Source organism: Corella eumyota, chromosome 1 (assembly GCF_963082875.1).
Source record: "Corella eumyota chromosome 1, kaCorEumy4.1, whole genome shotgun sequence".
NCBI classification, from domain to species: Eukaryota; Metazoa; Chordata; class Ascidiacea; order Phlebobranchia; family Corellidae; genus Corella; species Corella eumyota.
This window is the reverse complement of record NC_137490.1, coordinates 21,421,279-21,435,398: the sequence shown is the minus strand read 5'-3', so window position 1 is coordinate 21,435,398 and position 14,120 is coordinate 21,421,279. Positions and strand designations below refer to the sequence as shown.

At 29.4% G+C, this 14,120-nt stretch overlaps 2 protein-coding genes across 2 annotated transcripts; both read right to left on the bottom strand.

The window, feature by feature from the left end:
- Positions 1-156: 156 nt before the first annotated feature.
- Positions 157-6,822, bottom strand: LOC145761431 (low density lipoprotein receptor adapter protein 1-like). Its single transcript, XM_082574582.1, has 10 exons — positions 6,684-6,822; positions 5,832-5,974; positions 5,222-5,334; positions 4,461-4,575; positions 3,604-3,740; positions 2,750-2,803; positions 1,915-2,069; positions 1,009-1,097; positions 887-927; positions 157-783 (listed from the first exon to the last, which is right to left on the bottom strand). Exons 1-10 carry the CDS (start codon positions 6,751-6,753, stop codon positions 762-764), a joined length of 939 nt encoding a protein of 312 aa, XP_082430708.1. The 5' UTR covers positions 6,754-6,822; the 3' UTR covers positions 157-761.
- Positions 6,823-7,314: 492 nt separating this feature from the next.
- LOC145740707 (apoptosis-stimulating of p53 protein 1-like) lies at positions 7,315-13,751 on the bottom strand. Its single transcript, XM_082558536.1, has 10 exons — positions 13,287-13,751; positions 12,903-13,043; positions 12,510-12,600; positions 12,143-12,236; positions 11,431-11,708; positions 9,879-10,978; positions 9,533-9,751; positions 9,023-9,230; positions 8,353-8,477; positions 7,315-8,114 (listed from the first exon to the last, which is right to left on the bottom strand). Exons 1-10 carry the CDS (start codon positions 13,736-13,738, stop codon positions 8,009-8,011), a joined length of 2,814 nt encoding a protein of 937 aa, XP_082414662.1. The 5' UTR covers positions 13,739-13,751; the 3' UTR covers positions 7,315-8,008.
- Between the last annotated feature and the right edge of the window lie 369 nt (positions 13,752-14,120).

The following is a 14,120-nucleotide window of genomic DNA, read 5'->3' as shown; positions in this document are numbered from 1 at the left end:
ATGTTCAGTATCGATAAAAAAGTGATTAAAACATAAAGGAAGTAAAAGTGTAATGGAAGATGGCTCTAAACATTATGAATATAAGTTTGAAAAATATAAGTTTGAAGGAATGGCTAAATAGTAATTTGAATTTTAGGAATTGATTTAAAGTTGTAAAATTGCAAGTTTCTTTTGGTGTAATTTGTATGATTTTTGAAATAAAATTAAAAAATTCCTAATAACATTTATGGTGTTCTAAAAATTGATTGATTTTAGAATGTATTGTGTATAAACTAAACATAAAGTAGCTAAAATGGGTATAAGTGTATGATTTGAAATTGTGAAAGGCTTTTAATTTAAAGTTAACGACATTTTAATACATGGCAAGCAATAAGATATAAAACAATAGGTTAAATATAGTTTTAAGTAACATTTTCGCGCAATATTTAGGGGTAAAATTAGTTAAAAATATGTCAAAACTAATGTCGATGTCAAAAAAATAATTTAAATCCTAAAAACTGGTAATATTAATAAAAAATGGCAATATAAATGTCATAATAGTAACTATTTGTGTACTACTTGTGAATAAAGAATGATTATTTGCTAATAATAGGTAAAGCAATACTATAGCACTTAGTATACAAAAACGTTAATACTTGGTAAAAATTTATAAAAAATTGCACCCAAAATGCAATATTAAGAAAGTGTAACAAATATTAATGTTTACTCAACTTAAGTTATGAAACAAAAACTTGTTAAAATCGAGCTCCCATGGAAAATATTTAGGTTCTGGATAATGCTAACCTAAATTTTAAGAAAAAATCAAAATATAAAATATTACTTTCATGAAATAAATCAAAGTAAGAACTTTAAATAATAATAAAATTAAAAAACTAAAAGTACTTACTCTGCAAATCCAAATTCCAAGTCTTCAGATTCTGTTCTTTCCTAATGCAAAAAAACAAAAAATACTAAATAAAATCTAAATATATATTTAACTACATGTTGTTTTCAAGTAAATCAACTTACATGTTGCTTTTTATTAGTTTTACTTGGAGGGGGTAATGTAACATCCACCAATTTTCCTGTAGGAGGGGGTAACTTAATTGATGTAGGATCTAAAATCATTTTTTAAATATAAAATTAAATTTATCATGGCACCCCGCCTTAACATTGGTTAATTTTCACTACCACTTAGCCTCAATATACTGGCAGCAAGGTGTAGTTGTCAGAACACTTCACAACACTACATGAGGTCCAATGTTCGATCCCCACTTGCTCTTATGCTGTAGTGCTTTTGGGTAAGGTGTTATAAATGGTATGACTTTTGATGAGTCAATTCTTAATCAGCAGCATAATTATCGGGCAATTAAAAATCTATAATATTCAAAACTTGGGAAAGGCAACTTGAGACTGGGTGACAAATGTTACTCTATGTTAAAGTCGCACAATCAACCTTCCCACATCAAGGATAAATAAATATAAAAAAATTGCCAATTTGGATATTGATGACATACCAAGTTTGCCTATTAATTAACGATAATAGTATATACTAGTATATACCAACTTCATTAATTTAAAATGTTTTATTAAATTACAATATTGCAACAGCTGATGGTGAAACAGATTAAAGTACAAAGTCTGAGTTGAAACATAAATTATTTCACAACTCATTAAGTTTGACTTTACAACCTTGCATAAAAATCTATCAACAAAAACTAATTTGCAACTTAGAGTTGTCAGCAAATAAAAGGGTTTAATAGATACACTTTAATTTAAAATTAAATAAGATAAATTTAAAAACAGTTTTACTAAAACCATTTTTAAATTTAAAAATTAAAATTACAAAAGACCAACTACATAAATATTAATCTAAACAAAAAAGTTAACTTCATTATATATATTTCTTAATAAATAAAACAAAAAAGTGGTTACCAGTCGATTTAGTAACAGTTGGTCTTTGAAGAGCAATAATTGGTTGAAAAGAAGGCATGGTATCCTGGTTGTTGGGGTTAAGGGTCATTGGGGGTTGAGGGGTTGATTCCATAGCCTGGGTTGAAAATTTGATAATGTCTTCACCATCGGATAACCTTTAAAAAAGAGTTGATAAAAATTTTAAAATTGTTTTCGAAATAACTTGTATTATTCTATTTTAATTCAGAGTTGTATAATTAAGGTTTATCATAAAAGCGTCCGTTTATTAAAATGCTAATTTAAAGTTAGCAAAAAAAAATAACTATATTTATTAATTGCTTTAATAAAAAAAATTGAATATGAAAAATTTAAACATTTTAGCCAAGGCTTCCAATATTGTTTTAAGCCAAGGTTGCCAATATATTTAACAATCTATTCGATTACAGTTAGCATTTGAGTTGTTATAATATAGTCGCAACTTTTAACTAACATTTGCCTGTAATAATTTACATGTGCACCACATGGCAGCTCTATTTATATTAAAAGTCTTTAAATTGGACATTTATGTATATTGTTCACTAAGTTTAATTATATATAGATATGTCATTTAAGATATTTAGGTTTAAACTTTTAAGTGTTTTTATAATTACTTTAAAAAACAAATTTCATTTTTCAACTTTTGATTATTAATAATACAAATATTTTGTTTATGATTACTTTTAAAATCATCAGAGATTAAATGAGTTGTTTTTATGAGTATAGGTTATTAAATTAATTACTATTGGTAATTAAACAGCTGTAAACCAAGTGATTGTTTCCTTACAATGGATTATTGTTTCCTTATTATGACACTTACCTTCTATATTTTGACTCAGCCTTTGCTGCAGAAGTTGCCGTATTCGGAGATCCACTAAAATTTAAAAAAAAAATTAAATCATTTTATTTATGAAAATTTATAAATTATTAAATTAAGCTACAGCATTTAAATTACATTTATTTTTGATACATTCAAATAATTAAAAATTTAATAATTTTTGGCCTTAGGCTATTGGGTAATGTTGCAATAGTATTTTGCAATGGTGGTAAAATTACTTTTTTATGCAATGTGTTGTAATACAATTTAATATTAAACATGAAATTAATAATATATTGATCGACATCTTAAAGCTCTTATGTAATATGTATGTAGGTACTTAAGTCTTGAGATATAAGATTTTAATATAGTGCTCATGTTTTTTATATCTTATCCATATTTTACTAAATTAAATTTTGAAATATCACTGGTTGTTTTTTATACATTTAAATTAAAAAATAGTTTAAATATTTGTTATATATATATAAAAAAAATAAGTCATTTTAAATATGTTAAAAAATAACTAATGTTATGAGTAGTTTTTTTTAGATATTTATTTATCCCCGATGTTGGAAGGTCAACTTCATGACCTAAACACAACGTAACATCTGTTACCCCAACCCCGTTTCATGAACCTTTAGCATTTTGAAATATTATATAGATTATAATTGCTCGATAATTACGCTGCTGATTAAGTGCTCGCTGAGCAGGAGTTTTTAGTGCTTATCTTAAGAGGAATACAGCATGCAAGCATTAAGATCAAACTTAGGACCTCATGTTGTAATATAAAGAGTTCTGGCCACTACACCATGCTGCCTGTAATTGTATTTACAATTAATTAAAGATAAAATTATTACTTATTCTCCGTTGAATCCATTACACCAGGAAAAGTTTCGTTCACGTTATTCATCTTTTTATTTTCAACTTTCGAATTTTTCCATAATTCGAATGCTACGCTGAAGGCTTGAGCAACTGTCAGGGTTACAGCTTGAGCCTAAAAAAAAATACAAGGTAAGAAAAAAGCAGTCAAAAAATATTTAAAAATAGATTAAAAAATGGGACATTTAAAAATTAAAAAAAAAGTTCAAAATTTTTACACTTTATAAAAATTAAAATTAATGCAGCCACTATTACAGTATAAGTTATGCCTAAAATTCTAGAAAAGCCAATTCCAAAAACACAAAGGCTGTGAAATTATATATTCCTGTGTTAAGTCATGTTATTACTGGTCTGTAAAACCACAAAGCTTTCATAAACAGAATAAAAACATTCACTATGAAAGTTATAAAAACCTATTTTAAAATTTCGAAATAAATCAAATTTAAAAAAAAATATACAGATTAAAAACATAGGGTAATCTAATTATTAGATTAATAAATTAAAGCATGTTAAATTATGTATTCAACAACATATAACATGAATTATGTTGTAGGTATATACTAGTTTATAAATAAATAATACTGCATAGATTTCTAAGCTTCTAAGAAATACATTAATAATTCATACAAAATATAATTTCAAATATATAAGCCATAGCAGCTTAACAATGTAAACCACAAAATAATATCATATTGTTTATCATATATAAAATGGTAAAGTATTATACAAAAATTTAAAAAAAAAATTTGTGTTATATAAAACTTAAAAAAAAAACAATTGAAAAAAAAATTAAAAAAATTAAAAAAAAAATCTATATATATATAAGAGTTGTAACCTCTTTCCGGCTGCCACACATGTAAGCGTGGCACTCAAATGTGTCATGAACCTTGTTCTGCATCACATATCCGAAAACTTTGCCGTAATGCTTGTCAGCTGTGCAAAACGAAATCCTAGAAAAAAGTTAAATGTTTATAAACTTTAGTGAAATTAAAGTTTGTTGGTATAATAAGTCACTTTCTATTTATAAGTAGAACTCTTTGTAATAAACAGTATTTATAATATTATATAAACAAATGACTAAACATATATAAAACTAAAAATAAATATATAAGTTTTTAAATAAAAATTAAGGTATTAAAAATATTCCTTTTTTGTGTCAAAGTTTTAAATTTGATAAGCACAAATATATACAAATCATATCATAAAATTAATTTATGAATCACTATTATATAACACAAATTATTTAATAAATCATATTTATACAAATGGAAAATTTTAAATAGCCCACTTAAAAATTAGGCTATTAAAGTTAAACTAGTTAGTGGCCTCATTAGGTAACATATACTAAGGTAATACTGGTAATTTAAGTCCATTTAAAAATACTGTGTAGAGAAAAACAAAAAATTTGATTCCCACTGCTGCCATACAAGGGTGCCAACAGTGTTTAATTTTGCTAAAACAATAACTACCCAACAAACAGAACTACATCGGTTAAATTTCAACTTTATTTAAAAATGATTTAGTCAACTTAAGACTAATCAAAGGTAAACCATATCTACAAAAGTAAATAAAAATAAAACTTCCAATTACGGCTACCTTGTTATATCGACATCATCAATAATATTCCCACTCTCCTGATCAGTTATCAATATTTTGTGAGCTGAGATGGTTAAAAGAACTGGAGGATTTTGTTGCCCACTAGCTTTGCTCTGTGAAAAATGTAATTTGTTGAATGATATATTTAAAGAAAAAAATGAAAAGCTTTGATCAATATATAAAAAAAAATCTGAATATAACTTAGTAATTTTTATTTAAAATTTACATGGGCTAGTAATTCATTTAAGACAATTGTTAAACAAATAAATATTTACATACAATTGTGGTTAAAAATTAACGGATATTTCAGATTAATGAATTTAAAACCTTCCCACATCAAGAATAAATGAATAAACAAATATTTATTTGTTTATTCTCGATGTGGTAAGAATAAACGAATAAACAAATATTTATTTGTTTATTGACTTCAACAAGAAACCATAAGATAATATCAGTTACCCCAACCCAGTTTTAAGTTGGCTTTGGCAGTTTGGGATAATATAGACTATAATTGCCTGATAATTAAGCTGCTGATTAAGCTACTCATATAGTAAGATCAAATTCCTCTGACCAATATAGTGCCGGTATATATTATGCACACAGTAGTTACCATAGTAACTATTCTTTTAATCGCCGATGCCGACATCTCTTCTCCTTTGGGTCCATCCACGAGAGTGCTTCCAAGATATTTTGTGATAAATTGTTGACCTTCTAGAACTGATTCTCCATTGTCTGCCCAATTCTCATTCAATTCTATAAAACATCGAAAATAAGGTCGAAAAATGTTTATTGGTAGGGTGTAGTAGTCAGAACACTAGGCTTTATATAAGGTCCAGGGTTCGATCCCCACTGCTCTCATGCTGTAGCGCCTTTAAGTAAGGTGTTATACACAGTATAAACTCCTGCTAATCCAATACTTATTCAGCAGTTTAAATATCAGGCAATTATAATCTATAATATTCCAAACTGCTGAAAGGCACCTTAAGACTGGGATGGGGTAAATGATGTTACTCCATGTTTAGGATGTAAAGTCGACCTTCCCACTTTGAAATTATACAATTAAAAACTACTAACTCGAAATAACCAATAAAAGTAGAAGTAATATTACTTATATTTTCCTTACATTTATTAGACAAACCCATTAAAAATATATATAAATTAACGTTGATATAATATACCTAAAGGCAACAAACAAAAAATATAAAAAAATCATCCTAATTAAAAAATAAATGTATCAACAAACCAAATAAAAATATATTTACATACAGATATACTTAACAATGTTGTTTTTAAAAATTACATTGAACAAGTAAAAAATGACAAAGTCAACACAAATAGACTTAACTATTGTTTAACAAAAGATGGTAAGTATTGTTGATTGTTATCTTAATCGGTAAACGATTAAAAACGTAACAATCAGACGATTAAATATTGTCAACATATTAATTAAATAATCACTTACTTTTATGTTTTTTCGACGGCATTGGTATTTTTAAAGTTGAAGACATCACCCTTAGATTTATACCAGACATATTTATATATCTATAACGTGTACACCCTTTCCTTAATTACTACTTAATACCGAACAAAAAACACACGAGCTCGAAATATAAAAACAAACCGTGACGTAGGTTCACCAGGGCGTAGCGAGTGCAGACTATATTTTTGGCCTTTTTAAACAACTTCTATTTAGATTTAAAATAAAGACCTATCCGAATTAAAAAAAAGACTTGAAAATTTAAAACCTATCCGAATTAAAAAATTATTAAAAAAGACCTATCCAAACGCTTTTTAATAAAAATTGAGAACTTTTTAAGGTAATAATAACGTTAAGTATATATAAACTGGGTTCAGTGACCATGCCATAACATACTTAAAATATTTATGTAAACATTAATACTTATGGCATGTTTGAAATTATTAAATTGATTTTATCGCATTTATGTAATATTTATATATATCTTTCTATTAATTTAATTAATGCGCAAAAACCTAATTAAAGAAAAACGTTGTAAAATTTAACCTAAAATTATGTTTAAAGTTAAGTTTTAATTTTTTAGTAAACAAGATCTCACCCAATACAATGTAATTTATTACAATTGTTTATAACAATACTTATAACAATGAAATAGTGACAACAATCAGCATTGTTAAAACCATTGTCTGTGTTAAGAATTACACAATTATGGCATTTTTCTATACAAGAGTTAGTAAAAAGCAAAAATATTTACAAAATTAACATAACACTTAATATATGAATGCAAAATTGCAATGAAATTTACAGCAAGATATTTTATAAAAATATGAAGTTGTTGAATACTGTGTTTATACCATAGCACCTATTAAAGAACAGTATTATTAAGTTTACAAATTAACAGCATATGAAATACATTATATTGGTACCTTTAACAGAATTGTACAGCATCATATGTGTAAAAAGTTGGATAGTTGTGTAAGTATATGAATTTAGTTAACCATACCATAACATAAACAGCACATTGAAAATTTTGGTGTAACGGATAGCTTACCATAGAAATAATAATAATACCGAATTAAATAAAACAAAAACTTGATTTTTAAATGTACCAAATTAGATTAATATACCTTTTTGTAACAAAAATTAAATTTTAATAAAATATCATTACAAAAAAATGGTTGTTTTTAAATTTAAATATGTGCTAACTTTCTTGTTACATTTGTTAAAACACATTTTTTCTTGATGTTTTACAAGAATTAAAAGCAAGTTTTTAAATGTGACTTATTATAATTTTTTTCCACTAATATTTTTTATTCATGGTCTTCTTTGGCCTTGATTCGAGGCCACATTCCGATTAAATTACGAGGGATATATCCTTCCTTTTCTCCTATTCTTGCCCACCACCATTCTCTCTCACTAAAAGGTAAATGGGTTTTGTTAAAAGAACTGAATTTACTGTCCGCAAAAAAAAAAAAAAAAAGGAAAAAAAAATTTTTTTAAAATGAAAAAAAACATAAAAAAATGACTTGTCTTTAAAAGTGTAAAACTATAAAAAAAGACAACAAAAATATAAAAATTCTAAAGTGGATTTTAAATGCCTTTTAAACTTGGCAACTAATTTTTAATTTAAAGAACAAACTGAAATCCAACTTACTTTTCATCCCCTCTTCTTTCTATGTTAATAAAATCCCCATCTTTAAAGCAAAGTTCATCATCAGAAGTTGTTTCATAATCATACAAAGCATAAACTTGACCTTGTCTGATAGTTCCCAGTTTCTCCTATAAATATAACATTAAGTCAAGATTATTTAAAGTTAGAGCCAAGCTGGGTGAAGTGTTCCAGGCTTATAAACAATTTTTTTTGAACAATTGTTAATGATTTAATAACCAAATTTGTTTAAAAATAGGATTTTTTTAAGATGTTAAGAAACTAGTTGATAGCCCGCCTTATGGTAGGTACTTTAATTCAAATAATAAAGTTACAACTCTCAGCTGATATTTGCCGACGATAAATTACCAGCCCATCACAAACGGCAGTTTTTGTAAATCTAAGACCTTTAACTTGGAATAATATATATCATCCTCCAAGCTACATTATATCAAAATGCAATTTAAAGTATTGAATTAGTAAAGTGTTATATTGGTCATGGTAACAATCTTTAAGCCAAAAGGTTTCGGGTCCACTAATGGCACACTAGTTACCCTTGAGTCTGGTGTTTACAAATAGCTCAAAACACTTTAAACAACAGCACATCCTTCCAAATACAATAATAAACATATAACCTTAAGGTAATATGAAAAAAGCCTAATTTATTAATATTTACCTGGATTGAGTACAAATACTCGGAGCAGGGAAGGTAACCCTCGTCCAGTTCCTCACATTTATCTGCCGCAGTCTCTCCGTCACTAAGTGTGGCAGCAAAGATACAAGCCCCGTTCTCGACGAGGAATCGAGCCATAGGGAGGTTGTTACATGATGCAGCACAATGAAGAGGAGTCCAACCATCTGTGTCTGAGGCATTTATGTCACTCCTGACAACAAAAATTCAGAATTTTAGGAAAGAAAAATTTAATAATTTTGATAAAAAAAAGTTGTTAATTTTAATGAAAAATTGCCAATTGTGGTTAAAAAGGGATTATGTTTGCTAATTTTAAAACTTTATAGGCTAATTTTACAGTAAAAATTTAATAAGATTTTTGACAATATTTTTTTTGCTAATTTGACAATATTTTTTCGATACAATTTTGATCTTTGAATATTGCCCAAAAAATGGCATTAACTATGTTTAAAATAGCCATTTCGTATCCCTATGACAACAACATCTTTTACTTACCCATAATGCACTAGGAATCTGACCAGGTCAAAATGTCCGGCACATACAGCATTATGAAGTGCCGTGATGCCCTCGTCATTTGCACCACTAGGGTCGCTCACAAGATCAATGATTTCTTTCACAAGGTCAAATTCTCCCTCTAGTGAGGCATCAAGAAGTAGAGCTAGCGGATCGAATCGGATACGACGGTTTGGACCTTTTGATGGAGCATTCAATGGCCTAAAAAACAAGTTACAATAAAAGTTATATTTTATGCCAAAAAATTGAAACAAATTAAAAAACTTGTTGGTGTTAGTTATATAATAAAAAAAAAGAATTTAGAAAAACATCTAAAACTTGAACTTACTTAAGAATCCCTTTGGTTGGGACTAACGACAAATTTGGCATTGATGGTTTGGTTGCCGCAGAAACATCAGATGAGGAATCCTCTTGTGGAACCGGAGGAGATTTTGGATCTTCCTCATCTTGGATTGTTTCCAGTTGGGATGAAAAAAGACTGCTTTGGGGCGCTGTTCTTTGTTGGTGTTGCCGTAGAAACTGAGCAGGAGTAACATTGCTCTCATACGACACACTATCCTCTTTGGGTCCGGCTTGGTCTGTTGCTTGTGGCCCTGATTGTGGCTGTGGCACATCTGCCGGGGCAGGTTCGACATATGCCGGAGGTGGCGTGGCACGCTCAAGATGTGGTCGGTAAAACGGAGTATCTGCTTTCTTGTAGATTTGGTCGTACAACAACTTTGGTAAATTAGGACCTTGCGGACGCTCTGGCTCAGTTATTGAACTTCGTTTCTTTAAAGGTCGTGGTGCATGAGCAAATTTCCGTCTTAGTGCCTCGATATCAACTGTGATCGATCTCTCTGGGTTATAACCCCCGTCTAATGATGTGGGGTAAGGTGGCGGGGGCTGATTTGGTTGGGTGTACTTTACGTTACCGCTTGGTAACACAGTGACGTTGGAACCGTATCCACTTGAAGGGGTTGTACTTGGGGGTGGTGGGGGCTTGTACGCAAACAGGTTAATACCGCCAGATTTGCTGGGTGAAGCAGGAGGGTTTCCCTTGGAGTTGAGCGAGTAATACCCACCACCACTAGATGGCGACTCTGGTTTGCCTTTGGCAAACATCGGCCGAACTTTTGCAGTCAAAGATTCAGGTTTTGAATTATTCGGCATTGAATCGGTCGGAAACAATTGTGCCATGGCAGATTGAGGTCGTGCCACTCCAGGTGACTTATTCTTGTCACCACCCTGATCTCCATAATAAGGGGGAACTGGAAAAGGGAAAGCACCTGGTTGGTTAAATGACCCCTCTGGTTGCCCCCTATTGAACCCAGGAGCTTGATCTATTCGTCCGATTATTCCGTTGGAAGTTGGGGTTCCATAGTTTGAGGGGTAAGCTAGGTCTTGTTTGTAAACCCCATTCATGTTCTTTGAAGGGGGGCCAGATATCTAAATAAAAGTTTATAATAAACATTATAGTGTGAAGATTTCAAACACAACTTTTTTGACATTTATATATAATGGGGCTTAGTGGGTATTATATATATATATATATGTCCAATTTATAAGCCTACAAAATAAATAAAACTGCCGTTTGTGGTCTGTGGGTAAATTATCACGTCACGGACAAATATTAGTTGGGAGTTGCAACCATATTACGACAATTAAAATGCTGACAATAAAGGAGTTATCAACTAGTTAGTATATAAGCTACTTTCTAAATTTTTCTTGTGCAAAAAATTGCTTTTATGGACAAAAAATATCAACTTTCGCTGACTAAAATTTTGATTTTGTAAGAAGATATCCTCATTATTTATAGGATTATAATTTGTGTATCAGTTTTTCATGTAATTAGGGTATCAGTTTTTCAAGATTTTCATAGCATAAAAAACAAAACAAACCTTTGGATCAGTTTGTTTAACAAGAGGTTCAACCGCTGCAACAATTGTATGCATCTTGGGATCTCTCTCTGTTAAATTGACTCCGGATGCTATCTTCTTCTGTCTCAACCTCATCGTGAGATCATCAATCCTTCGATCAAGATCACCTGCATCTTCGGATCTTCTTTTTAAGAGTCCTCTCTGCTCATCTAGTCTCTTATGTTGTTCTTCATTCATCCGATTCAAAATCGACATTTCTTTGCGAAGTTTATCAAGTTCGTTGGAATGATTGTTTGGACCTTCAAGTTCATTAATTTATTTTAAAATTTACTTTTCATTAGACCTTGAAGTAATGTTAACTTACAACCCAATGTTTTTTCGTGGGAAGCTCAAATGCACGACCTGAACATAGAGGAACAACAGTTACCCCGACCCAGTCTTGAGTTGCATTGGCAGTTTGTAATATTATATAGACTATATTTGACCAATAATTAAACTGTTGAATAAGTGCTGGCTCAGCAGGAGTTCATACTGTTTATAGTGCCTTACTTAAGGGCGCTACAGCATGAGATCACTGGGAATCAAACCTAAGACTTCTGCAGTTTATATCATTAAGTGCACAATAAAAATTTTCTGTGTTATAAGTTAGTGGACTTAAACACAAACTAACTTAATATGTCATCTAAACACTAAATTTGCACTTTTTCTATATTTAATTTAACAAAATGTTCACCTTTATCTGTTCCATTGGCTACAATATTTTGTGAGTTATTTATTCCCATTCTTCCCTTTCTAAGTTCATCAAGTTGATTGCTCAGTTCTTGAACCTATATTAATATTAATCAAATGTAAATGGAATTAAAATATGTCATGTAAGTCTTTATTGATTTTTTAATAACAACAAGGTAAAAGCCTTACTAGTTAGTAATTACAAATTATGGTTTTTATTACAAAATTCTTTTTTTCTAATATTTACTTTTATAAAGTAATCTACTGTGTAAAATTTTGATTTAAAAATATATAGTATATATATGGGTTTCATACATTTGACATAAACACTCTGCTATTGTTAAAGAGTTAAAGAAAATTTGAAGTTTTACCTTAGACATAGCTCCTGTTAATTCCAAATGTTTTTCATCAAACAAACTTTTTACAGCTTCTAACTCAGTTGAAACAGTTGTATTGTCATACCTACAAAATACAATTTTATTTACAGATATAATTAAAAAAAAACTGTTTAAATAAATATTTGTTATTACGTTTAGTGTTTTTAAGAAAAAATGCAGTTTTTAAACAAAACATTAACATTTAAAAGTAAGAAATATGACACAAACTTAAAAAGGAAAAATTATATTCTCACAAAACACAACTTATAAAGCAGGTATACCTTGTCAAAATATTATCAAAAATTCATTAGGATTAAATTTAACAAAATCTCAGTCAAAAATTAATAAACTGTTTAGTTAAGTAAGCTTTCTTGACATTAAGATTACCTTCTTTGTTCTACTCTTCCTCTGAGAGCTCGGATTTTCCTCAACTTTGCTTCCTGAGCTTCTGCCTTCTCTCTTAATCTTCTCAACTTTTCATTTTCACCCAACATGGCTTGTTGTTGCTGCATTTGTTGTTTTAAAAACCTGTAAGTAAAAAAAACAATTAATATATCATAAAAGTAAGATTTTTTTTTGAAACCATATAAAAATAAATAGCAATTAACATATTTAAAAGTAGTTATTTCCACATAAAGTTGTAATATTTCATCTGATTGCTATAAATAAACAGTTTGGATGTTCCATTTGAAATCACATCTTTTGGGTGAAAAATTTAGTTGATTTTAAACAAATTTACTTTAAATCACAGTAAAAATTTCTAAAACTGACCTTAGCCTTTGTTCTTTTCCAACTAACGTTTGTTGTTGATTCTCGATTTGTTGTTGTTGTTTTTGGGCAATTTCTTTCAACTCACTCAAGGTCATCTCGGCTCCTGCAGGTGTCATAATCATGCCATCCTTCGCGACATATCCATTGGTCACATTATCACCACCACCCCAGTCCAAACTAGTGTTATCACCCCCGGCCTCGTAATGTCGTAAACAGAATCTCACTTCAGGTGCATGTGAGCCCCACTGTTGAAGTATCGTGTATGGCTTCTCGTTCTCGCTTACACATCGCTCTTTACCTCTCCATAGCTCCGCCAAGTGGCATTTTGTTTCACCAGGTTCTTTACAACAATCGATCACATCCAGAGCAGTCGTGTTTGGAGTTATCGGGACATCGACTACACTAGATGTGTCGTCACTTAAAAACACTTTCATAACAGTCGGAATCATCATTTATTCTATTTGAATCACCTTAAAAAGAAATTTTTCAGTTTTTTTTTTTTAATTCACTTTCAAATTTTATACAGAAAAAACTTTGCCATTCTACGCTTAACAAGCTGACAAGTCAATTTAAATAAAAGAAAAATGCTTTTGTCTGGTTTTGAATTTAATCTAATAAAAATTTTAACGTCGGCTTTTCTTTTAAAAGTAAATTAACGCTTACTTTTCTGTTTTCTGCTTTTATAAAGTTACTATATTTAACAGTCTGACAGTCAAATCAGGTGGTAAACAAATTTTAGTTTCTTTCTCAAAAAAATTAAAAAGCAAGATTATAAGCGGTAGGTTTGCTTATTAGTGATTAACTAACATGTCACGCTATACTCTAAATTTACTA

Excerpts from the sequence above, each read along its gene's own strand:
- LOC145761431 (XM_082574582.1), bottom strand. The coding sequence starts at position 6,753 with ATGTCTGGTATAAATCTAAGGGTGATGTCTTCAACTTTAAAAATACCA. Across the intron at positions 2,070-2,749 it reads GCTGAGTCAAAATATAGAAG|GTTATCCGATGGTGAAGACA; the intron begins GTAAGTGTCATA and ends TCTTTTTTAAAG. Across the intron at positions 784-886 it reads TTGGAATTTGGATTTGCAGA|GTTAGCATTATCCAGAACCT; the intron begins GTAAGTACTTTT and ends CTTAAAATTTAG.
- LOC145740707 (XM_082558536.1), bottom strand. The coding sequence starts at position 13,738 with ATGATGATTCCGACTGTTATGAAAGTGTTTTTAAGTGACGACACATCT. Across the intron at positions 12,601-12,902 it reads GGAAGAGTAGAACAAAGAAG|GTATGACAATACAACTGTTT; the intron begins GTAATCTTAATG and ends TGTATTTTGTAG. Across the intron at positions 8,115-8,352 it reads GAAAGAAGAGGGGATGAAAA|TGAGAGAGAATGGTGGTGGG; the intron begins GTAAGTTGGATT and ends TTTACCTTTTAG.